Source organism: Akebia trifoliata, chromosome 8 (assembly GCF_017979445.1).
Source record: "Akebia trifoliata isolate Shusen 1 chromosome 8, ASM1797944v1, whole genome shotgun sequence".
In the NCBI taxonomy this organism is placed as follows: Eukaryota; Viridiplantae; Streptophyta; class Magnoliopsida; order Ranunculales; family Lardizabalaceae; genus Akebia; species Akebia trifoliata.
Genome location: NC_141382.1, coordinates 41,653,077 through 41,678,697, shown reverse-complemented (window position 1 = coordinate 41,678,697; position 25,621 = coordinate 41,653,077). Strand labels below are relative to the sequence as shown.

Genomic DNA, 25,621 nt, shown 5'->3' with positions numbered 1-25,621 from the left:
AACTACGATTAACTGGTACATATAGCCAGGGATGAGCACTAAACATTTTAAAACTGACATTACATCAATCAACAGTACTCACTATACCATTTTCTTTATGTACAAATCTAATTGATCAAATGAAAACATTAAACATGTATTTCATTTTATATATCAAAGTAAAGCAGCATATACATAATACACAATGGTGGAGTATTGAAATTAGAGAGTTGGGATTCACGACTGGATCGCTCCCAGTCGGGACATGATGTTACAATTCCTTTCTGGCTTTTAGTTCCTGATTTTGTGGCCGGTCGCTGCCCTTACCACGTTTGGTTGACCATTTATCCGGCTCAGGCTGGCCGTTTGACGTGACCGTAAGCAATTGGTCTCTTTTCGATGTGTCAGAACGTTCGACTACTATAGATTGTTAGTGATCACTGACTAATCATCTTCGTCTATGCCTATCAGGCGTACATGTGATTCCCAAAGATACAAACCATTCGTATACGACCACCTTTACATTACAAGTTCACTGGTAAAGATAGAGAGGAATAAACCCGGATTCCAGTTGTGACTCCACTCTCATACGCGTCCCATACCACGTATGAGTTTGGTGGTCCCTACCGTACATCCCAGGATAGTACACCACTCCGGATGATATGATGCACTATCCCTTCAGGCATTCACAAACTCTTTAACAGCTCACAAAATAGCTACTTATATATATTATTTTCATTTGAAAACAAAAGATAAATTAACAATACAAGGTTGAGAATAGATATCCAGTTTCCTACCATGCAAGTGTGGCCACCCGGCCTAAAATAAATAACATAACAGAGCGCCTCGCGCTAACAGAAAGTAAATAAACATGCAACCAGTAACATTATCCATGGATATCCGTTCACCAACCTGCATACAACACAACAACGTAAAATGCAGACATCACCCCTCGGGTGTGACTCTGACATTTTACCGTTTCATACCCTTTTTTCGACTTTTACAGTTTTCAATCTCTTCATAAAATATCCATTTTCTGATATTCATCAACTCAATATGAGTTCATTGAATATTAAATCACATTTTTCAACTATAAAATTTATTTCTATCAATAATATTAAAAAAATACAAATTCATATCAAAACGGGGTCCGAGCAGTGCACAAGACCCAATTTATGGTAATAACCCGTTAAAACACCCTACCCACGTATAATTTATTAAAAATACAATTAAACATATCAAACATGCAATTTCTGGCGTGAATTTTGAAATAAACAAAGAATTCTATATTTCAGAAATACATCTAAATTTTTCCAATAAAATCCTAAATGCAATTTTCACAATCTATGATTACTAATAGAAATTGAGAGTTCCTTACAATCACTAGGCGATGGAATTGAAGCACGTGCACGGAAATCGAGACGATTGGCACGAAAATCGAGACGGACCGAACTTCGAAGCGGCTGATTTTCAAAACTGGCTTGGTGGTTTCGAAGATCTCGATGTACTCGTCTTTTCTCCCTTCTACGACGAAAGACGGTTTGACCCCGAAATCGATGAAAATATAGGTCGAAGTTACGAAAATCTCCGTATAAAAATACGGCTGATTTTTGACTATACGGGGTGAAAAAGACGAGAAAACGGAAGGAACTTGGTTGGGTTGTGTAGAGAATGAGGCTGCGGACGTTTCTCCCTTCTGCGTTGGAAAGCGATTTGACCCCGAAACGGACGAAATCCGAGGTCAAAGTTTCGAAATTTCCGTATCCAAATACGGCTGATTTTTGACGATATTGGATGAAATAGAAAGTGAAACGAAGAAAGGTTGGGTGGGTTTTGTAGAGAACGTAGCTGCGGACCTTTTTCTCTTCTGCGGCGATCGTCGAAAATGGACCATTTGCGAGAGATCTGAAGTGGAAAAATCGGAGGAAAAACAAATTTCTTTTTTTTTTCGTTTTTTTTTTCGCACTGTTTGGACGAGTGGGGAAGATGAGATTAAAAAAAAAATTTAAATATTATTTATATAAAATTTGGGACGAATTCGATATTTCGCCTATTGTTTTGATCGACGATAACTTGGTCATTCGGTCTCCAAAACTGACAAACGAATACTTTATTTCGCCTAATTTTTCATTCTGGATCTAATGGTATAGTCAATTTTTACAAATTATGTCTTCATAAAAAATTTACATTTTTGGCCTGACGTGACCCATAAATTTAATGTCGTTTTCGTTTGTGGCGATAATTCAACTTCCTGATCTCCAAAAATGACAAATAAATAGTCTATGTAGAATAATTTTTCGTTATGAAACTAATGGTATGATCGAATTTTAAAAATTATTACTCCAACAAAAAGTTACTGTTTTAGCCTGGTCCGACCCGATAATCGAGGATTTTGCAACTTTTATATTTGGACTCGCATTTGAGCGTGCTTACAGGCTAAACTATGTTTTTCGATCATTTTGAATCTAATGGTGAGGTCAGATTCTATTAAAAATGATCAAAAAAGGTCCCACAGTTTTACCCTAAGTCCAACTTTCAAGATTTTCTTAAAATTCCACTATTATTTTTTTCCTCGAGATACGAATTAAAAATTCGGGGTTTTACATATGTCCTATATGCCTTAAAAGTTTCATATTAGGCTGATTTTTTTTTAGGATGATCATTATGGTGAGGATATCTTCACAAAAAATCAGTCAAATAAAAAACTTCCAACCCAATCAAAAGTGGTTTACAAAGTTGAAGAATTGTGGATTATCAATTTTTATCATTAATTTGTAAATCACTTTCGATGGGGTTAGAAGTTTCAGATTCGACTCATTTTATGTGAGGTTGATCTCCTTATCATAGAAATCCTCCTCACAAAAAATGAATTCAATTTGAAACTTTTAAGCCATACAAGACTAATTTTGTCTCCCTACATTGTTATCCAAAGATTGTTTGTTGAACGCTACCCTATTATATATATGAGAAAGTGTTCGGAGGCCCTAAGGAGAGTCAAATATTTTTCAAAATAGGGGTTAGAAGTTTCGGAATGGGTTGATTTTTGGTGTTGAGGAGATCATCCTAAAAAAATTAGCTCATTCCAAAAATTTTAACCCATACATTGAAAAAATGTTTAGCACAATATTAAGCTCTCTTTAGGCCCTCTGTACGCCACCCATATATATTGTTAGATGACTTCTTTTCTGTTGAACTTAAATAAAAATAAAGGGTTAGGTTCCAATGACTTATGAAGTATGACTCATGGAAAAACATACATTATTCCAACCGTTTAAACAAAAATTCCAGCTTGTGGGATAAGTATCTTTGACATATTTTTTCTTGGGATACATTTAAATCTCAATTATTAGATTACGTGTTTACTCAGTTGGGATCATGTGTTTTCTCCATGATTTTAAAACTCGTCTGAGATCGAGACGTATTGCTTGAGTTAACTCGGTATCAAAGTTGAACAAGACCAATTCACAAACCTATTTGAGACGTCCATGTATCGTTAGATAAACGAGACATTTTGGATAAGATTTTGCAAAATCTCATCCGAGACAAACGATACCTAACAACAATGAATAAATTGTGAGACAAACGGTATGTAGCGAATGAGATTTTTAAAATCTCGTCCGAGTTGAATGAAATAAATGAGTTAAATGTTCTCAATCCTATATTCTTTCACTCAAATCAATTTTTTTTCATCTTCTCAACCAAACAAAAAAAAAAAAAGATTTTGGAGGAAAATTTCATCTTTTTCATTCAATTCAAGACGAAATTGGATGAAAAAGATGAAATATATGTAACAATGAAAATGAAACATACGTATCAATGTAAATATTTAATTTATTTATTTGATAGGTATATTATGATTTTTTTGACTTTATTTTTTAATAAGGAATCACTTTTGAAATTTTGAAAATTTTTAAATGGTTAAAAACCATTATCTCAATACCGAACGAGACGAGACATGAAATAAAGTTAAAAAATCATGATTCTCTCATGAGTCATTATAAACCCATTCAAAAGTAAAATATATTATATGATTACAGTTTAACTTTCATATGTGACCATTTTATGTTAAATAAGATAATGATGGATAATCTCCGACGTAACACACAAACACAAAAACTATTTGAAAAATATAATATTTTATTAAAAAATAAATTCAAATAATTTAATTTGGCCCGATAGCATTGAGCCGGAATAGGGATTAGTGGACTTAGGCTTGGTACAGGAATAAGGATGCTCTAAGGTAGATCCCATCTCTTTAGTGTCGGGTTAGAGCAACTCCAGGGGAGACACTCATACCTATTTATGGGTCATCAAGTGTCACGGATAGTGATTTTAGATATTCATGGGGAATGCATTCCAACCTTGGCATGTATAAATATTTTAATATTTTTAGATTTAAATTGGTCTGAAATTGTAATATTTTCAGTTTAGTGTCTGAAATTTTACCATAAAAAAATGATGGTGTGAGATAGGTAATCTGTTGGAGACGCTTGTTTTGGATTCGACGACCCAAAATGACAGTTAAAAAGGGATGGGTATTGGTTGGTCATGACTCATGAGTTGGAGTTGCTCTTAGTATGGCTAAACCATTGACAGAGACTTCAATCCAGCCAAGAAACTTATCAAGCCAGGTGAATCCAATAGGGAAAAGGTACTCAAGTTGATCTGACTTCCGACTGGAAAGAAAGAAGAGACTTTATGGTCACATTTATCAATCATCTCTCTCTCTCTCTCTCTGAAATTGAAGTTCCAACAAGAAGAAAACAACGATAAGGACAAAATGGAAATTTTTTCAAAAACTTTATTAAAAGAGACCACTCATAGATGAAGTCGAATCCGACATCAATAAAAACAAAACAAATGTGAAAAAACAACTTTAACATGTATTGGTTAGTGTTATTGAAACAGACACCACTGACATGCCAACTCTACCCTTTTTTAACCTTTCGATATCACACCGAAATCTAGTCTGAGTGGTAATTTTTTATTTTTATTTTTTTATATACCATTTTAACCATGATCTTGAAACTTGAAACCCATTTTTTTTTTTAATATTTACAGACGTAGTACATGATGAAAAAGAAAATGGAAAATTATCATAGGTTGATTTCATTATTTTTTTATTTAAAATTAGTATTTTTTAATAAAATATAAAAAAAAAAATATTATTTAAGACATTGAATTGTCCACCGTTTCCTAAAATAGTTTGACAATCCAGCATTTTAGCTTCCCATCTTTTCATATACCTAAAATAATCTTTATATGTATCGTTGGATTGTTCAACTTATTTTATTATTATTATTATTATTATTATGATTACTAAAAAATTACTATTATTTAGGTAATAAACAATAAAATAAACACTGTTTTGATAAATTTTCCAAAGAAAAATTACTCAAATTGGATAGTTAAAAATTATAAGTGAGACGTATTTTTCGGGGGTGGTCAAAAATTTCATTGGATTAGTAACCCTAACTTGAGTTGGATAGACACCAATTGTTGCCAATCGGATATGAAATTTATTAGATTTGGATATCATTTATGTAACGCCATGAATATTATATATATCGAGGATTAAGTCAATTATATTGATCTATTTTTTTATTTAGTTTAAAATCAATAAATAAAAATAAATAGTAGTATTGTTTATTTAAAATAAGGATTTGCTATAAGGAGAGAATTTGACAAATAAAATATACAATCTGGGAAACCTTATCATGATTATGATTAAAGAATTAAAATAGTTAGTTGATGTAGATAAAACTCAAAATTTTATAAGAAGTTCTTTTGGTCAAATAGACGTTATCATTGAATTCAAAAGCATCAAAAAACTTAGGAAGTAAGAGATATTTTGATCAATAAAGAAAAATCAGTGAGGAATTTTAAAAATCTGAGATACACATTTCGAATTGGTTTAATATAACGAACATAACGGAGAAGAAAAATATATGGAAACAAAATATTATTTAATTATTAAAATATGAAAATAAATTTTTATTATAAAATTTGATTTAATTGTAATTATTTATATAACATAGATATATTTGAAATTATTAAAGAATTAAAGGGGTGAGGTATAATTATATAAATAAAATTATTATTATATTATAATATATTATAAGTTATAAATGTGTTAACAGATTAGATACCCAGATATATTTCTTTTAAATATTATATATATATATATATATATATATATATATATGGGTCAGGATCAAGGGCCATATGAAAAGACATATGTAAAAACAATGCAACATTAATAAAATTTTAAAATATTAGTTAGAAGTTTCGGATTGAGCTGATTTTTTGTGAGGATGATCTCTATGATGGGAAGATCATCCTAAAAAAAATCAGTCATATCTGAAATTTCTAACCCATTAAAAGTGATTTAGAATGTGGACCGTCAATTTTTGTCAATTTTTGTCAATAATTTGTAAATCACTTTTGATGGATTTAGAAGTTTCTGATTGAGCTGATTTTTTGTGAGGATGATCTTCTCATCATAGTGACGATCCTCGCAAAAAATCAGTTCAATCCAAAATCTCTAACCCATATTTGAAAAACCATTGTTTTTTCATATGTTTTTACATATGGCCCTTGAACCGCCCCCTATAATATATATATATATATGGGAGTGGTCCATGGGACGTTTAAGAAACCTGCTGAGAAACCAATGGGTGTCCATCGTTGGATTTGGAGAAAACAACGGCTTGGATCGCCTAAGACGTCAATTCAATCTTTATAATATTATATATTAATTCCAACACCTCCCTCCTTTTTATATTTTTATTTTTTTAAGATAAACTCTCTCTCTCGTCACTGTCTCTCTCTATCAGAAATCAAATGAAACCCACGCTCTCTCTCTCTCTCTATCTAAAATCAAATGAAACCCACTCTCTCTCTCTCTCTCTACCTATTGCAGATCGATCTGTGAAGAAGATATCAGGTTGGGCTTTGCCAATTCAGAATATCCATTGAGGTAATGGAATTGATGATTTTTTGGAGGCATGGAAGCAAAATGAGACACGAAGCTTGAGGCCCACATCTTGGACCATCTTCGCGAGATCAAGTTAACCTGACCAATCATACTTTCCCATGTTTTCCTTCTCAATTATCCTCTACCAGACCGAAAGCTTAACGCCTTCCAACCCTTAAGAGTTTCAAGGCCTTTAAACCGAACTTGATTTCTCTCGAATGGTTCAGCTTATTGCAGTTCGAGATTGTATCCAGAGGAAGCCCAACATACAATTGCACACCATCCTTCTACATAAACGAATAATCATATTTAGAACAATAAAATAAAACGAAACCCACAAACAATTTTCAGATATAAGAAGGAAGATAAGAACATCATCAAGAGGTAGAGAGAGAGAGTGTGAGTTTTCTCCAAACTGTTGACGTCTTCATGGGAGGATGGTGAGCAATTGTAAGAGAGAGAGAGAGTGTGGGTTTTCCCCAAACTATTGTGGGTTTTGTTTGATTTCAGATAGAGAGAGAGAGAGAGAGAGAGAGAGAGAGAGAGAGAGAGACAAGAGAAAAGACGAGACAGTGAAGAGAGAGGGAGAAGAGAGTTTTTTCTTTTTAAATTATGTTAATAGAAACAAGGAGTAAGTTTAAAATAATAAAGAACTAAGGAGTTTTTTAAAAATTGTAAAATTTACATTCTCATTTGAAATGACAGCAGAACACGTCTTAGCCGTTGTTATCTCAAAATCTAATGTCTCACAAACATTGTTTTCTTACATGGTTCAAAGACGTCCGTCGAACCGTCCCCTATATATATATATATATATATATATTAGTTGATGTTCATTCATACTCGCGAGAGAGAAATAGAAACGGAGACAAGTGAGTTTTAATAATGGGTTAATGTACGTTATCTTCAATTGAGATTTAAACGTGTTTCAGGTGTGTATAAAGATCTAACACCGAAGAACAAAATATTCACAACGTTGAGGTCTACTTAGTCATCAGAATATTTTTTTGAATCACTAAAAAAATTTGTTAGAAAAATACTTTTAATGTCGTAGGAACGCATAAAACCCAATTACGAAGATAGAAAACTTATAACTTCAAATTCGTAATATAATTTTCAATGAAATATATTTTATTTCAATTTTGATAGTTAATTTCAAATTTATTACTATTTAAATTCAAAATTCATGCATCGAATTGTAGAATAATTTATTTTATATATTTTCTTTGATATTTTAACATTGTGAAATAAAAATAAATGAATTTGGGTGAGACTTACTAGAAAATTAATTTGTTTAACAATTAATTTTCATAGTAATTTTCGTAGAATATTCATTTTAAAAACTGTTAAGACACCCTATTTTGAAAGTTTATTTTCATTGAGTGATAATCTATTAAAAAATGAAATGTTTAAGTTTAAATTTAAAATTGAGAATGAAAGTTTCGATTATTTAGAATAAAAAAGGAGATTCTTGATTGGTTGAAATCGAGAATGAGAATCTTAGTTGTATGTGCTTGTGTCGAGGAATTTTCAGATTTAGAATACTTTTGAACACTATGTAATAAAGTATGGGATGCAATTAGGATGGTAACCGTGGGACAATGTACTTGCATATTTACTATTTTATGATTTACTGTTTTCAATATACTACTATTTGTTTATAATTCTAGAATACTTGTGAATGTTATCATACTTGAAAATTTATTTTAAATAAATTTTGAAAAATATAATAATTATTTTTATTATCCATTAAAGAGCTAATGAATGCTTATAAGATTAATCGGTAATTCTTTCTAGAAGCAACCAATTAATTTAAAATAATAGGGGTTTAATATTCTCTCTAATAGTATGAGATACCACTTGAGAATACCATTATATCTATCAACTGAAAATTTTCTATCTTATCTTTATTAAAAAATAACAAATTATAATGTAAAGATGGTTTATAGATAACTAAATTGATTGAGTACACATGCATATCACATAAGTACGATGAAGCTGGTCTGTTAACTAATCATTTATATTCTATAATAATTAAACGATTGATCTCTTTTAGGGATAAACGACCAACTTGAGTCAGAAAACACGGTTAACCAATTATGATAAATTGTTAGATCGACCATAAAATCAGAAACTAATAGTGGGTTTCACACTAGTTAAGTACTAGAGCATTGATATACAAATCGGTACTTTTGTATCAATCGCGTACTTCGTCATTCTCATCAAATACATTACCAAGATTGATATTCTTATGACATGTTTATATTTATTTTATTTTATTATGAGATGAAAATATTTCGTTACTATTTTATTAAAAATTAGTCTGTTTCAGGTGTTATTCATTTTTGTTTACTTATTTAAAATCTTGCATTATTTGTAATTGATTTATTTGTTTATTCATTTATATTAAGATTATTAATTTGAAATGTGAATTTACTATTGAGTAATTTTCCTATTAGTTATCCTACCAATAAAATATTACAGATGTCTCAACTATCGAGATGCCTATTTCTGATGGAGAACATTATATAAAAGAACTACATGATCAAGATGATGAACATTATTTCTGTTATATATGAGTTGAAATTGGAGTTTAGTGGACTAGTTTTGTATACTTTTAAACTTCTTTATATTTATTAGCACCATGTATGTTGTATATTTTTGTATATATATGTCTAGAGTGTGAGAGTTAATGTTTATGACGTGGACAAGTGTTAATCGATAGGAGATGTGTATTTGATCTATGTATACTTTTGAATTATAATTATAGTTATGTTTTATTGAAGTGATGTATATTTGTTATGATATGATGGTTGAAATACAGTGGATATATATATTTTGATTATATAAGTATAAATTTTTCATAAGTCCAATTTTTAGGGGAAATTCTATCAAAATTGCTTAAAAGAAATTCATATCGTATTTAAACTTTGAACATTTTGATTTTGATATATTTTTTCACTTCAACCTCAAGATTTAAGAAAATCTGGATCCTAATTCAGGGATGTGACAATTTAATCATAGTGGGATATTTCATTTTTAAGTTTGGACCCTCTTGATATGATATATTATTTTTTGAATCGATTAAGAAAAGTATATATAAAATATAAGAGTCGTTATAATATGGCACCCCCTCTGACATACGCCCCCATCATTGAACGGTAGATCATTTGCCTTGGAATACATAAGAAAAAGATTTGTAGTTATGTGTATCTCAAGGCAAATGATCTATTGTTCTATGATGGGGGCATGTGTTGGGGCGGGGGGGGGGGGGGTATCAGAAAATCATTAGTCAAAATATATACACCATTTACATATATTTCAAACACATTATTGAATTCTATCTTATTGAAAGATAATAGATCCAAATACAATCCATTATAAGTCATCAAATCAGTCATTATCTAAATCCAAATCCTTGATTTGGACCCATAGTTATGAGATTGAATTTTGGGCATGTTCAATTAATCTATAAGTCCTTTTGGGTGGGACTCATCCCTATGGTCATTCAGGAAGTCACCCAATTTCAAACGCATTACGAGAGTAATAAAAAATTTCGCTTGTTTCTTTCTTCTTCTAAACTTAATTGATTGATTTTTAAAATGGTTTTGAAGCTCATTACTAGTGGCCCTTGCCAATAAATAAAAAATCAAATAGAATTTTCCTTAGTGAGCTAAAAAGGTGCAATGTGGCATTTCTTGGATTAAGGTCATCAAATGGTTCATAACCCTGTTGTCATTGAATTATTGCCCTTGATAAATAATAAAATAAAAGGACTGAAGGCTTTGATTCTCTTGTCTATGCTTGTGAACCATGTGCAATGTGGCATTTCTTGGATTAAGGTCATCAAATGGTTCATAACCTTGTTGTCGTTGAATTATTGCCCTTGATAAATAATAAAATAAAAGGACTGAAGGCTTTGATTCTCTTGTCTATGCTTGTGAACCATGTCCTCTCGACTCACATTCGACCGTACCTCAAAAGACTAAAACCAATTCAAAGTGGGAAATATGTCCAAAAGTGCATAAAGTATAGAAATAAGAACTCAAAATAAATCCAAAAGCATCTCAAGTTTATTATATTTTGTAATTGGAATCCTATCCATCCTCTCACCACTTTTCCCCAAAAGAGATCCCACTACCAATGCTTGGGTAATCTTGAGGTACCTATGAAGTTGGGTGAAAATGAGATATACTCCTCTAAGGTGGACTCAGCCTTCAATGAGTGACTAGCAATAATGACTAGAATGCCCTTACCTCTCTTGCCAAGAAACCCTTATTTCTATTTGTTCCCCAAGGTCAATAATTTTTTTCTTCTAAAAAATCGATAATTTTTTTGTTCAACTTATATCTTTATTATATCTTGTAAAAAATGTGAAATCAACGAAGTAGTACAGAGTATAAAAACACACAAGGAATTACGTGGTTTGTTAACATGCTTACGTCCACGATTCAAAATCAATTTTCTTCACTAAAAAAGTCAAAGGAGAGTAGTATAAGAAAAACGCCCAAGGTTTTAATCCTAAACCCAAGCCTTGAAACCTCTGTACATCCCTCTCCCTTTCTCTCTCAAATGCTAGAAGAAAAAAAATGCTTTGAGTTTCACAATCTTGGATATCTCTATTTATAAAATTAGGAGTTGTCAAAACATGTAATCGAAAAAATATATAATCCCTTAAGAAAGTAATCCTAAAAAAGGAAACAGAATACAATACAATTGTACAACAAAAAATCCTTATTTTTTTCGTTCTAAAATCCATCGTCTTCAAGATTAGATTATTTTTTTGATTGATTCAAGATTTGAAGGTTGGAAAACATGGTAAGGTTGAAGGCAAGGGTAAAAGTTTGTATTCTAAAAGTTAAAAGATGTTGAGGACATGGTGTATTGGAAAGTGGTTAAAAGGAGGGTATGTCCATTTTTTTTTATTACTCTCTTATGAAAGATTGAAGGCAAGGGATATGCCATCAATTTGAAAAGTTTCTTCTAATTTTTACCAAAAACCTCAAAATTATCCTTCACATTTTAAGGATATTTTACCAAATTAAGCTGCATGGTGAAAATGACTAAGCCCAACTACAATTTTAAAATACCGTTCAAAAGAAAAATGTTACATTGATTTCATTTGACACTGTTGTAAACATGAGATTTTCGAGTTTGAATATCTCTACTATTTGGATTTGGAGTTACCACCATTCTTTTTTAGAAAATGGTGTGAATGGGCACCTAGAAAATCATTTTCGTTTGTAATGACTCTCATATGGATAAATGTATTGGTCCACCTAAGATTTAGGTAAGGGCGTTCATGTTAGGGAATAGGAAAGGTGTTAGACACCCTATTCCTTCCACCATAGGTGACCACCTTTGATTTATTTATTTTTTGGAAATGAATAAATAAGTAAAAAAAAAAAAATCTGATTTTGTGTTCTCGAGTGCGAGAGATTTTGATTTCGGCTTATACCAAGGAGGGCTTCCTTATTGAAGAAGGGAGCCTTCTATGATCTATGCCTTTAAACTTTTTTGACAAATTGTAGACTATCGATTAAGGGCCCATTTTCATAAGAAAATGGCCCAAAGTCGCAGTTTCAAAATGTTTTGTGGTGGGTGCAAATTGTATAAGAGTTTTTAAGAAATATTTTTTAAAAGGGTTTTCAATCCCTACCCTTTCTATCGAGTTGAAGTCCAATCTACTGAAAGTAGGGTAGGGTATTCACTACATCTTAAGGTTATTCTAAAAATGAAAATAAAGAAAGAGGATGGGGGATAGAAAGGGAAAAATGGAAGGGAAAGAAGGGGGAGAATGTATTTTTAATTTTTAATTTCAACTTTACTCTTCTTTGTTCTTGTTTCTTCTTCTTTCAATCTTTTTTTTTTTTTGTTGTATTTTTCTTTGTCTTGACTTGAGTAGCTTGAAAGTTGATGAACTTTTTTGTTGGGGGTGAGTGAATTGAAGTAATGAGTGGAGGAATTTCTTTTAGAAGTTGAGAGAGATGAGAATTAAGTGATGAGAGAATTGATGCTTGATAGGGGGATTCAAGTCTTGGAGGTTTGTGAGAAGAAGGGGGCGGTTATAGGGTTTTGAGGTTACTTTTAGGAGTAAAATGTAAAAATGTGAAGAATGACATGAGATTTATGGGTGAGGTGTATGGAATTTAAGATTAGGGAGAGGGTATATATGGAAAGGTATGGGGGTATGTGTTAAGTGGGTTGATTAAGGAGAGGGGGTGTGGGGATGGTTTGGAGAAAATAATGGGGGTATGTTAGAACATAGGTGTGGGTAGATTAGCTTTTTGAGAATGGTGATTGGGTTGGATAGATGGATTTAGGGAGGTGAGTTGTGATGACAAGTGTCCCATTTTGATAATCATTAATCTTTGTGGTGATTGATGGTGATCATGAGTATAACCTTGGGATTGAGTAGGGGCTTGGGCTTAGGATGTGATAATGGTTTGGGTTGGGTTGGATTGGATTTAGGATTGATTTAGGTCCAATGGGCTTAAGGGTTGGGTTGGATTTGATTATATTAGAGTACGTGTATGATTGTGTTAGGCTGAGAGATGAGGTGGTGAGGGGTGATCCATTCTTAGCCCATGGGACAAGCAAAGAGGCCCCAGGCCATTATTTGCAATAAAAAAAACATATTTAAGGGTTTGGGCTCTTAAATCCATTTTGATTTTAAAACATCCTTTTGGACATTTTTCCATAGGGCCCATTCAAATTTGGGTTTCTACAATTGCTTTCAACACTGTGCTGATGTGGTAGTGCACACAAAACCATAGATTTCTTTTCTTGTATCTCGAGGAAAGAAATCTATGGTTCTCTGTCCACTACCACATTAACACAGTGTCGAACAAAGTCATTATAGCACGACTCTTATCAAAAGGGTCTTGCTCACATTTTGGTATTTATTTATTTTTTATCAGAATCAATATTTACTATAGGGATATTAAGTTGAATTTAGCTTTATATATACTAGAACTTTGCCTATGCTTATGATAAGGTCATCTTCTTTGGGGTAAAAGGGGTAAAAGAGGAAAAATAATAAAATTATAAAGGTCTTATTGAAAAAGAACCGAAAGGTAAAAGAAATAAGTTAAAAGGTTATTATTAAAAAAATGAGAAAAAAATGGAAAGAGAATAAAGTTGAAGGGTATTATTGAAAATGGGGTAAAAGAGAATAGACTATTAGTTGAATGAGTACTCTTGAAAAGAGATGAGAGAAAATGTAATAAAGTTAAAATTATTTCTCAATATACATATGATATTGAATCTGAACCACTCTAAGTGAGTAGGGTGGGTGATAAACATTGGGGGAAGGCAACCGTCCTATTCTATAATATAGATTTTTTGTATTTTTGTGACTTGTAATTTTTTTTTTTCAACCTGAAATAAAGCTTGAACATTGTTTTGGCTTTTTTCATAAATTTGTAAAAGAATAATGCCATTTATTAGAGATTCAAAAGAAGACTAAATAAGTATAACAAGGAAAAAAAAGAAAAAGGACAAAGGTGACAATACAGCTAAGTACCCATTTTGGTAAAAAGAAATAAATCACAAACTGGGCATATATGACTCTTTGGGATAAATATTATAAAAAACATAACGGGGACCGGTAATTTTGGTCTCATAGATGACCGTTTTAGAATTTTCCCATGTTTTGATATTAATCTTTTGATAAATATTTTAAAATATGATTGGGGCCAGTAATTTTGGCCTCCACGTGACCGTTTTGGTACTTTTCCTTTTTTGTTTTAATCTGTCTCTTCTCCATTTCACTAGTATCATAACCATAACATATTTTTCCTAAGCAAAAGAACACATTTACATGTTCATATTCATGGTAATGGAGGAGCTGCCACCTCTAGCGGAGGCGCCACAAGTCATGGTGGGCCTGACAAGTAATTCGATGGGCCCAAGCCGTTCGACACATCGATCGATCGAGACGTTAATAGTCGTCATAGCTGTGATCACGATCATCGGGGTCGTAGCGGGTATAATTGCTCGTATTTGCGGTGGTCGACATTTCGGTGGAAGTGGAGAGCATGATATAGAAGGATGGGTGGAGAGAAGATGTCGGAGTTGTATCGATGGTGGTGTTCCGGCACCGGAAGTATCAAAGCCTTCCACACAAGAAGTAGAAGAAGCCAAGAAGAAAGAGGGAATGTAGACTAGTGATCTGGTGTTGCGCAGTTGCACGGTATCTTTTCGACTTCTACATTGGTGAAGAGTAGCAAGTGAGGGACACTGAGGGTGCTTCGGTGTAGCACTAGATCATTGGTGTGTTGTTAGTTAAAATGGATGTATAAAATATATGTTGCATGTCTTTCAGTGTGCGAATGAGCATTAATAGAACAACATTGTTTCTCTTTCTTTCAAACTTCAAAGTTTTTCCCTTGTGATTTGATAATGGTTCTAAGAATCGGATTTTGGAATCAAAACTCGGACGAGTCATACACTACAAATCAGTTACAGGTTCGGATCCATTCGGCATTAATTTGAAATGGAAATTTTGATTTTTAAAAATAGCTTTTTTTTTGTTTTTTTTTTTGTTTATATACTGAATTATTAATATATTTATGTCAAAATCACTAATCCTCTTTTTTATCAACTACAAACTGGTCAACTCAGTTGAGTTTTTTTTGTTTTTTGTTTTAATGGGTCAATTTAATTAATTAATTTTGATATATGACCAATATTGAAAGAAATCAAAATTTGACATTAAATCGCCTCGAAAATAAGTAAATAATACTTAGATGAGTCGTGATAATCTGACGCTCTTTTTTCAAATGTCTTAACATGCCCCTATTTATGGTTTTGGTTCGCATTGAGGCGTGTTTGGACACTTGGTTAGATTTTGGAAGGTTAGAACTAACCCCAAAATTTCTTACTTGGTGGTTTGTCTAATAAAATATTTTAATCTTTTGAAAACATACCCTAGGGTTTTGGTATTGGTTATCCTTCCTCATTATGATGTGGGTCTCACTTGTGCTGAAAAGAGGGAAGGCATCTTTCTCTAATACGTTCCTATTGTAATGAGTAGTGGGATCACTTGCCCACTTTAAGAGTGGGACTTTGAAGAGCTCCTCCAATTTAAAGACACGTGGCTTTTTGAATTTAATTTACTCCTTCATTGATATAAAGGTCTATGGGCCTAATTCAACTTCAAAATCATGACCATAAGGTGAGGGTTGTCTTCTCCTTATCTATCTATCGTCTAGATTGGGCTCTTACACGCGCAATCTGACATGTGGAAACACCACGTGTACTTCAAAGGAAAAGGTTCTACTAAAATTTTAAAACGGGAGCCAGCTTAATTTAATCATGTTGATTCGATTCCAATTTTGAAAGTGTGCTCAAGCTTGTGGCCGCTTAATCCACAGCTTCAATGCATTCAATAACATCTCAAAAAATTAAATTTTAGAGGCATTTGCAAGCATATTCCTGGTGAGAGTTCAACTTTATTTTAATTTATTGGACTCCATCTATTGATGAAGATATATTATAATTTGAGAGTTTTTTTTTTTTTTTCTTCTTCTTAATGTTTATAGAATCTAGCCTTTTCTTTTTAACCACATTATTATTATAATAGAAGTTCTATATGGACTAGATCTCGTGGTTTTAATTTCCTTCTTAGTAATGGGTTCTTTATGTAAAAATCATAGTGTTATTTATGTGATTTTTTTTTTCTTTGAAAGGTATTCGAGGGTTTAATTTAAGCTCTAATTTATTTAATTTCATGTTTTATTTCTATGTGGTGTATATCAGTTGATTTGCACTTAAGAGGGAAAGACAAGTATTTTTCCCTCATTTGGGATAATATATCAATTTCTTTTCCACAATATTAGCTTTAAATTGAAGATTCCACTTAGCTAAGTTGGTAAAGACTTGAGGAGAATTGATTCCATTAGCTAGACTTATATCACGTTGAACCCACCTTTACTTTCATTAACCACAAACCCCTTGTTTGCCTAGAAAAATATATATATATATATATCACGTTGAACCCACCTTTACTTTCATTAACTACAAACCCCTTGTTTGCCTAGAAAAAAAAAAAAAAAAAAATATATATATATATATAATATATATATATCACGTTGAACCCACCTTTACTTTCGTTAACCACAAACCCCTTGTTTGCCTAGAAAAAAAATAAAAATAAAAACTTATTAGAGAGAAAAAATGAAGATGTTTCAAGTTCAACCTTTTAGTCTCATTTTTCAAAAATTGTTTTTTCAATTGTTGAAGAATGAAATAGAAATTCTCTTTTCTTGGAAACCCCCGACTTTTGAGTTATTTTCACCATGGAGAGAAATAGGAGAGGGGAGGAAGTAGGGAGAAAAACATAAGGTGGGAAAGAGTGCATCAGAAAAGAAACCTAAAAGAAGGATAATGAAAATAGATGTCTTCAAAATGTTTTGGTGTGCCATAAGAATTGGGGTGCTAGTAGTAAAAATTGGTATGACAATATAAGCTCTAAGCAATGTTAGGTTGGAATGAATGGATTTGTTGCTACAATAGAAAACACCCTGTGGGAGATGAAGAATAACAAAAAATTGGGTTAAGGAAGTAAAAAAAAATAGAAAAGTTAGAGGGTATTATTGAAAAAATGAGTAAAAGAGGAAATGCAGTAAAATTAAGGGGGTATTAAAGTTGAGGAATAAATAAAAAGGCAATAATGTGATTACTGTGACTCCCACAAAACTGTAATTGGATAGGATGTTTGTCCTAATTTGATGGAAGTTTCTCCTCCCACAAAAGTGAGTCTACATTTACGTATTGTTATATAGAGCAGTATTTGCTTGTGCCTACGGCATGGACATCCTCTTTGGGGGTTAAGGGGGTAAAGAGAAAAATAAAATAAAATTACAGGGATATTATTAAAAAATCATTGGGATTGAAGGGGTAAAAGAAAAAAAAAATAAAGTTAAAAGGATATTATCGATAAAGGGAATGGAGTCGGGGTAGGAGGAGAGTAAAGATTATAAAGTTGAAGAGGGAAGATGAAAACTGTATAGTGGGGTCACTCTAGTTGGATGGGATGTTTATCCCCCACAAGTGGATTCCACCATTATATTTTATTATAGAGAAACTTTCCTTACTAAGATAGTGAGGAAAAAAGTTCTTTCCAAGCTTCAACCACGGTCAAAAGATCTCAAGATGCATAAATAGGATCTCAAGATTTATTACGAATATTAAAGATTTGTTTCATGAATCTCGAGGTTTTTTTTCCGGTCGATGAGGCTTAGTAAGGCTAGTCAGACTTTTTATCTAGATATTTGAGAATTTAATCAAGTATCATTTATAAGAGTGGCCGAGTGGGATAGATCATATTTTAGAGAAGAAATTTAAAAAAAAAAAAAAAAAAATGACCTCTCTTAAACCTGTCTTTGAAAATCAACGGTCACTAAACTCTCAAATTTAACGACTAGATTTTAGTATCTCAAGTCAACACTCTTTGGACCGTGGAAAAACGCTTTATGACCTTAAACATGGCAACTGAAGATTAAATCAAAATATTCAAAATAAAATAACACCAATAGATAAGAATGGATTTATTTATTTCAATATGTAATTTATACAGGACAACAAATTATCTTAGTTATTTTGAGATACAAATTAGGAGCAATAGATCTTCTTCCTTGCACTTCCTAGTCATTACAACCTGAAACAATAAAATAACAAACAATTAGATAAGGAGAAAGTACCAAAACAGTCATGTATGGAGTCAAAATTACTGGCCCAGTCATGTTTTAAAGTATATATCTATCAAAAGCGCTATATGTCTATTACCAAAATGGGTACCCGCCGTAGGGTCACACTTGCTAATAAACTTATTTAACCCTTTTTTTTTTTTGTGAACCTCAAATAAATGGCTGTGTTTTTTTACAAAGTTTTGAAAGAGCCTGAATTATATTTAGGATTTATTTAAGATTGAAAATGAGGATATAGAAGTAACTTCAGCTAAATGGTTACCTTATTTATAGGGTTTTGAATTTAAATCAGTTTATTTATAGGATTTTGAAAAAGGTATAAATGTAAATTCAGTTCAATGTCCAGACAGTGATACCTGTTTTGGTAAGAATAAATAAATACCGAAATGAATATATAATTCTTTTGACAAATATTAGAGTTCACCTGTGTGCTGTAAGAAAAGTGGGAAAAAAAATAAAGTTAGAGGGAATTTATTAAAAAATTAAGATTAAAAGGATGAAAAATAATAAAATGGATTAAAAAGGTAAATGAAAAAATATAATAAAATTAGAGGGATGAAGAGGAACTATGACTGATGGGAGATTTATCCCATAAACATTAGGTAATAAGAGATTTATCTCCCACAAAGCTGTAATAATTATGGACCGTAAAATTGTGTTATTATATACATAAAAATAAAGATATAAATAGAAAAACCCTTTTTAACATTTCAAGATTAGAAAACAATAAATTCTTGATATATTTCTTCGAAAAATGCTATTTGATTCAGTGTAATTGTAAGAAAATTTTAGAACTAAAATAAAAAAATTCATAATTCCATTATGACTCACATATTAGAGAAGTTGAGCTGACTTGGGCAGAGTTAGGATCAGGTGGTGTGGATCAAATCAAATCCAATTTGATGTACAAAGTTATTATATTTTACACAGCATATATAATATAATTTACATTTTTTTTCCACATTTTTACGATCGCAACATATTCGATCTAGAAGCTTGTAAAATGGGATCTATACTGAATCCATTTTTTCTTTCTTAAGATCAGTCTCCTATCAAATGGATGAGCTTTCATCACAATTCAACATTTTAAGAAGAAAATTGCATTTAAACATATCTTTACCATGGTACCTGTTCTTCTTAGCTTAGTGGTTCCAACACCCATGAATCATCAAAGATCCATACTTCCTTCCATCTTTTACTTTTCATGGGCAACTTGGAAAAACTTTTCCAATTTTAGTCCATTTAACATTCTTGCATGAAGCTTCGACTGCTTTATGTCCTCCTTCCAAATCAATATTTTGCAACACAACACCCTTACATGGATGGTTCTTGCTGCAATCGAATTTTACAGCCACCTCTGAAGCACTCGTACCTTTAATATTCTTATACGAGACGTTGCTTACTTGCACCGCCGAGCCCTGTAAAATGATCAAGTTGATTCATATTAGTGAAATCAAAGAGGAGTTGCAATCACAAATAAGGACTTTACTTTGTTGAGTTATTGTCTTGAAATCTATTTTTTGGGGGTTTCCTTTTTAGCGTTACTGAAAAGGAATTATGGAATATTTTTCTACATGGTTTTATTTTTATTTTGAGGTTTTCTTTTTTGGGGGAGATAGACATGTTTTAATAACTCCCAATTTATAAATAGAGATCTGTAAGGTTGTAAAAAATATAAGAGATTTTCTTCTTTTAGGATTTGAGAGAGAAAAGGAGAGACGTGTACAAAGGTTTTAAGGCTTGGGTTTGTGATTAAAGTATTGAGTGATTTTTTTGTTATCTTTACTGTTTAGTATTTTCACAAATTGTCAACATTAACACATTGATTATTTTTGATGTATTGATTGATATCAAAATCAATATCACTCAGGTTCAAGACTTAAGAGGAACGACTTAGAAAAAATGTCATCTGGGCTCAAGAAAAGTACCAGCATGAAAATAGTCACAAAGTCTTAGAGAAAAAAGGATTAATTGAGACTTAGATGAGGGCTTAACGTATTTGCATCAATAGCACGTAGGCGCTTTTGATATATCAATTAGATTTGTACGAAATTATATAAGAGTAATCATCATGTCTTGCGTATGAGGCTTGAAAGGGTCAATCTGGGAAAAACTCTATGTAGCGAATGAAAGGTATTTGATAGATGTAGAACTAACTTTGTCGATGATTCTTTGATAATTATTACATCAACCCTTATATAAAGATTGTAATTATCAATACTTCATAATGCAGAATATCCTAATTCATATGTACTAAATATATTATTCTCAACCACAACCTACAATTTGTGATGAGATACATTAGTAATGCTGGTCCATCTCATGCACCTTAATAAAAAGAAATTTATTCTCTTACCACAGAAAGGTGCCGCAAAATCATTAAGAAAATGATTACTTCGGGCCCAAATACATAAGGGTTTTAACTTTTGGCACCATCAACACTTAGATGCTTTTCATGTATTAGTTAGATATGTATCAAATAATATCAGATGCAACACTATATCCTAGGTTCAACTCATCGAAGAAGTGAAAGACATCATAGAGTCCTAGGAAAGGGTTACTTGGGCATCTCTGAAAGAAAGGTATCACAGTGAAAACTTCTATAAGCACTTAATTAACTTTCCACACCATTAACACCTAGGTGTTTTTGGCCTATTGGTTAGGTTTGTATCAAGGGCTATCTATATTTGAAAAGATGGTGGGGTTGAATATTGGTTACCTGTTCTTTGCAAGGACCGTCTTGATCGCAATAGTTTTGATCTATGATAATTGGATTGGTCACATTGTCCATGGAAATATTTTGAAATATGATGTTGTTTGCACTTCCGGATCCGCCCTGCATATTAAACAAAGACGAACATAATGATTCCTTTAGGAATCCAACTAGAACTGACCCATTGACACACCTAAAGACCAACTAAAGACTACTTGAAATCTAAACCAAAATTTTAAAACTCAGTATTAGTCTTTATTCCTACGAGTCAAGTCAACTCGATGACTCATGAATTGTTTTGGAATAAGTCTCATAAATATTTTTAATACTTTTGAGAATTTAAAAAAATAATAGTAATATCTATTTTTTCACTCCAAAAATATAACTTCAGAACTCGGTCGAGTTTTTGACCTAACCCAACTCTATGCGATTGGAGCTGATTAGACCAAGTTAATGACTTGACTTGACATTTTTCCAAAGCTGACTCAGAGTGATGGTCCCATTGAATTTGGAGGCCAAGTCATCTTGAAATCCAATTGAGTTAAATTGAAATCGTCTGAGTTTCAAGTCATCTTAACTCATCGAGTTTTGAAATAATAATCTAAGAAAGTAGCGTTGACTTGGCCAAGTTCCAAGTTACCTCATTGAATTTAGATTAAAAAATAATGGTTGTCATATCGATTGAATGTTTCAGTTAATGAAAAATAATGCTATATCGACCGATACGTATCCAACACATTCATTATTTTAGGACCGATATTTCGTATCAGTCTCAGGCAATATCATTATGTATCGGCCGATATTTTAAACAATGGATGGCAATTCCAGCCATAAAACAAAAGTACCTAACTAACTACTACTACATATATTCATTCACGCGATCTATACTAATTTACCTGCCAAGTCTTGATCCTGACTCCATTGGTGGTCCCAGAAAGCCTAGCTGTATCTACTATCACATCTGATACATGGGCTTCAGCTTTCCCTGCTCCTAAGCTTCCAATACTGCCTCACCAGGAAATAAAATAAAACAAAGGCAAAGTAGTTAGAAGTATTGGAAGTAGGAATGTTTTAGTTGAAAATGATTTTAATATAAGTTCAAAGTAGATTAGGGTTAGGGTTAGAGTTAGAGTTAGAGTTTGACACCTGATTCCATGACCTGGTCCACATGTTATGTCCATGGCTTTAACCTTTGTAGACCCACTTACTATTGAGATACAATCATCACCTTCAACAATAATTGAAGAAGATTAATTACCATATTACCACTGTCATTTATAGTTTTTGTTCTAATTTCAAACCCTAATTTTACTCAAAGAAATGAAAATTTATTGCTTATTTAAAAGATCAAAATACCCTCAGAACTAACTTTGTTCTCTCATATTGCTTACAATTATATCTGTTGGTGGATCCAATTGGGTTGGTCAGCAATCGATCTGATAAGATTCGGATATGTCGATCCAGATCAAATCCAATAACTAATTGATTGGGTCCTTATGGGATTCAAAATTTGGTTCCTGTCTGGTTTAATAACAATTATATCGGATCCGGATCAAATCAAATCAAAACCATTTTGTTGAATAATATATACATCATTTGGTCTTTTCAAGATGTGTGAGTCAACAATGTTGACCAAAGGTCAAGATGGGTCATAGTAATTTTGCAAAGTACAAAGGGGCAATCAATCACTACTTATCTCTATTTTCAGTGGTGGTTGTGAACATTTTTTTTTCTCTCTCTCTCTTTCTCCCAAATTTCCAAATTTTTTTCCAAGTGAACCTAACTTTCTTCAATCTTCTCTAGTTTGGGGGTTTACCTGTTCTTATGGTGCAGCTCATTATCTGAATGTTTTGGGTGTCTGTGACATGAATTCCATCAGTGTTGGGGCTTTTCTCTGGTGCAGTTACAATGAGATTGAGAGCTTGAACATTAACACATTTCTGGAAATTTATATGCATTTGTTGAGCATCTTTGATTCTAAGGTCTTTCACTCTCAAATTACTGCATTTATAGAAGGTCAAGGCCTGCTCAAGACACAAATAAAATTGACTAACTTCATCATTCTAAATTAATTTCCAATCTTAATCACAAAACAAATAAAAATCGTTAAAGAAATGTAACAGGACCACTGACGTACCGTTGGCGCATTGGTGCAAGGCTGCGAATTTGAAGTGAAAAAAAAAATTTGTCAACTAGACTGAAGAGAATTTGATGAAATTGAAATTGGGCAAATCGAATCATTAAGGTAAAATTTGGCATAGATTAAAGTTTTATGGAGACCTAGAAACCCTTAAAATTTCTGTCAAAAGTAAAAAATGATCAAAAGAGATAAATGATTTAAAGTCATTTTCTGCTTTTAGCATTTGCAGGAATCTGACGGAACTTAAAGTTATATATCCTTGTTGAATGAGAAAATCATTGTCTCAAGAGTATTTCTAAGATATGAAATCAACTATAAAAAAAAATGTCAAACTTTAATGCAGTTATTAAAACGTTCAAAAAGGTTGCTTTTCAAAAAGCACTTTCTAACATTGTTACCAAATATCAATTGAGCAAAAGCGTGGGGAAGTTCATCGAGGGAAGTTCTTCCATATTCCTTTCCTAAACGAGACCTAAGTATATTTACCTTAGATTTGTCGATTTTGCAAGAGTTTTTCCACCATATATTTCCTTTGCCATCAATGGTTCCACCACCTTCAACTTTGAAATTTTGAATGTCATCGAAGACAAGCCAGTGTTTTCGATCTTCCTTGTAGTCTGATCGATCATCAGAAGCTTTGATTGTTCCTTCGATCTGATATGAATCCAAATTGAATTTAGATTAATATGATAAGAAAATGTTTTATATGGCTAGATAATTAGATTTTATCTTAATTACCTGCAATGTAAGACCAGATTTACAAGGACCTGAGAATGTAATTGGCTTAAGAAGATAGTTCTTATTCCGAGGAACCATAAGAAGTACTGCTCCTGTACATGAACATACTTCCTTCCAAGCCTTCTTAAATGCCTAAAAATGAGAATTCAAATCAACCCAATAAATTGAAACTAATGAAACTCATAAAAATAAAAATATACCATTTATAATAATTTAACATTTGCATTATTTTTCTAAAAATGGGTACCTCAGTATCATCTGTTCTTCCATCACCTTTAGCACCAAAATCATTCACATTAACAACCTTAAGTGAGGCCATAGGAGGACTAAAGCTTTCCAATTCATCATAATCGTTTTGATCATAATCGATGATGCCGAAGTATGTAGGGTAAGCTGTCTGATGAATATCATCATAAGTAGAGGGTTCATCATGATCAAGAATATTAGAGAGTGGGTCCTCTTGTAAACTGAGATAACATGAGAAATATGAAAGCCACAACATGAAAAGAGGGAGTATATGTTGTTGAAGACCCATTTTATTGCCCACTTGTTGAGTTGAAGAGAGAAAAACAAACTATATTAGAGATATATGGAATAATATTTCCTTAGATGTTAAGAGGTATGGTTGTTAAAACATGTCATGATGAGCTTATATATTTATAGAAAAGTAAAAGTTTCTTGATACGCCATGTTTTAGAGAGAGAGGGTTCCGTCTCAATCTCTCCTGACCTCCATACCTCACAAACATGGAGAGCTAAAGATTCAAGTCGCCATAGATTGAGTAGAAATCTCTCTCTCTCTGATAAGATAGATTGCCTTCTTTGGACACTGTGTTCAACACTGCACTGACGTGGTAGTGCATAGAAAACCGTTGATTTTTTAACTTGTATCTCGGTTATCTGTCTTAGGAATATATATATATATATATATATATATATATATATATATAATGGGTCCCGTTCAGCACCCTAAGCTTTATCACACACTTTAACAAACATGTTTTGTCTTACATGGGTTAGAAGTTTTAGAATGGGCTGATTTTTGGTGAGGATGATCTCTATGGTGAGGAGATCATCCTCACCAAAAATCAGCTCATTCCAAAACTTCTAACCCCATCAAAAATAGTTTACAAAAAATGAACGGTCCACGATTTTTCAACGTGTAAACATGGGGCTAAACATTTCGGAATGGGCTGATTTTTGGGGAGGATAATCTTCTAATCATAGAGATCATCCTCACCAAAAATCAGCTCATTCTTCAACTTCTAACCCATGTAGGACAAAAAACGTTTGTTAAAGTGTGTGGTAAAACTTAGGGTGTTGAACATTTCCCTATATATATAGGGTCCCATTCAGCAACAAACA

At 32.2% G+C, this 25,621-nt stretch overlaps 1 protein-coding gene across 5 annotated transcripts; it reads right to left on the bottom strand.

Moving 5' to 3' along the window:
* Nucleotides 1-18,471: 18,471 nt before the first annotated feature.
* Nucleotides 18,472-24,896, bottom strand: LOC147396876 (polygalacturonase-like). Of its 5 annotated transcripts, XR_015181043.1 has the most exons (11): nucleotides 24,505-24,896; nucleotides 24,258-24,389; nucleotides 24,006-24,173; nucleotides 23,517-23,537; nucleotides 23,196-23,403; nucleotides 22,526-22,607; nucleotides 22,276-22,384; nucleotides 21,386-21,502; nucleotides 19,795-20,084; nucleotides 19,023-19,097; nucleotides 18,472-18,617 (listed from the first exon to the last, which is right to left on the bottom strand). XR_015181043.1 is itself a non-coding variant. In XM_086452165.1 (9 exons), the coding sequence occupies exons 1-9, from the start codon at nucleotides 24,790-24,792 to the stop codon at nucleotides 19,869-19,871; spliced, it is 1,341 nt and encodes a 446-aa protein (XP_086308291.1). In that variant the 5' UTR covers nucleotides 24,793-24,895; the 3' UTR covers nucleotides 19,541-19,868. The 5 variants fall into 5 exon arrangements, 2 of the variants coding, with proteins under 2 accessions (XP_086308291.1, XP_086308293.1); XR_015181042.1 differs by lacking the exon at nucleotides 19,023-19,097 and having other exon boundaries at nucleotides 19,787-20,084; nucleotides 24,505-24,895; XR_015181041.1 differs by lacking the exon at nucleotides 19,023-19,097 and having other exon boundaries at nucleotides 24,505-24,895.
* Between the last annotated feature and the right edge of the window lie 725 nt (nucleotides 24,897-25,621).

Excerpts from the sequence above, each read along its gene's own strand:
- LOC147396876 (XM_086452165.1), bottom strand. The coding sequence starts at position 24,792 with ATGGGTCTTCAACAACATATACTCCCTCTTTTCATGTTGTGGCTTTCA. Across the intron at positions 23,404-23,516 it reads CTTGCACCAATGCGCCAACG|GCCTTGACCTTCTATAAATG; the intron begins GTACGTCAGTGG and ends TGTCTTGAGCAG. Across the intron at positions 22,385-22,525 it reads GGACCAGGTCATGGAATCAG|TATTGGAAGCTTAGGAGCAG; the intron begins GTGTCAAACTCT and ends CTGGTGAGGCAG.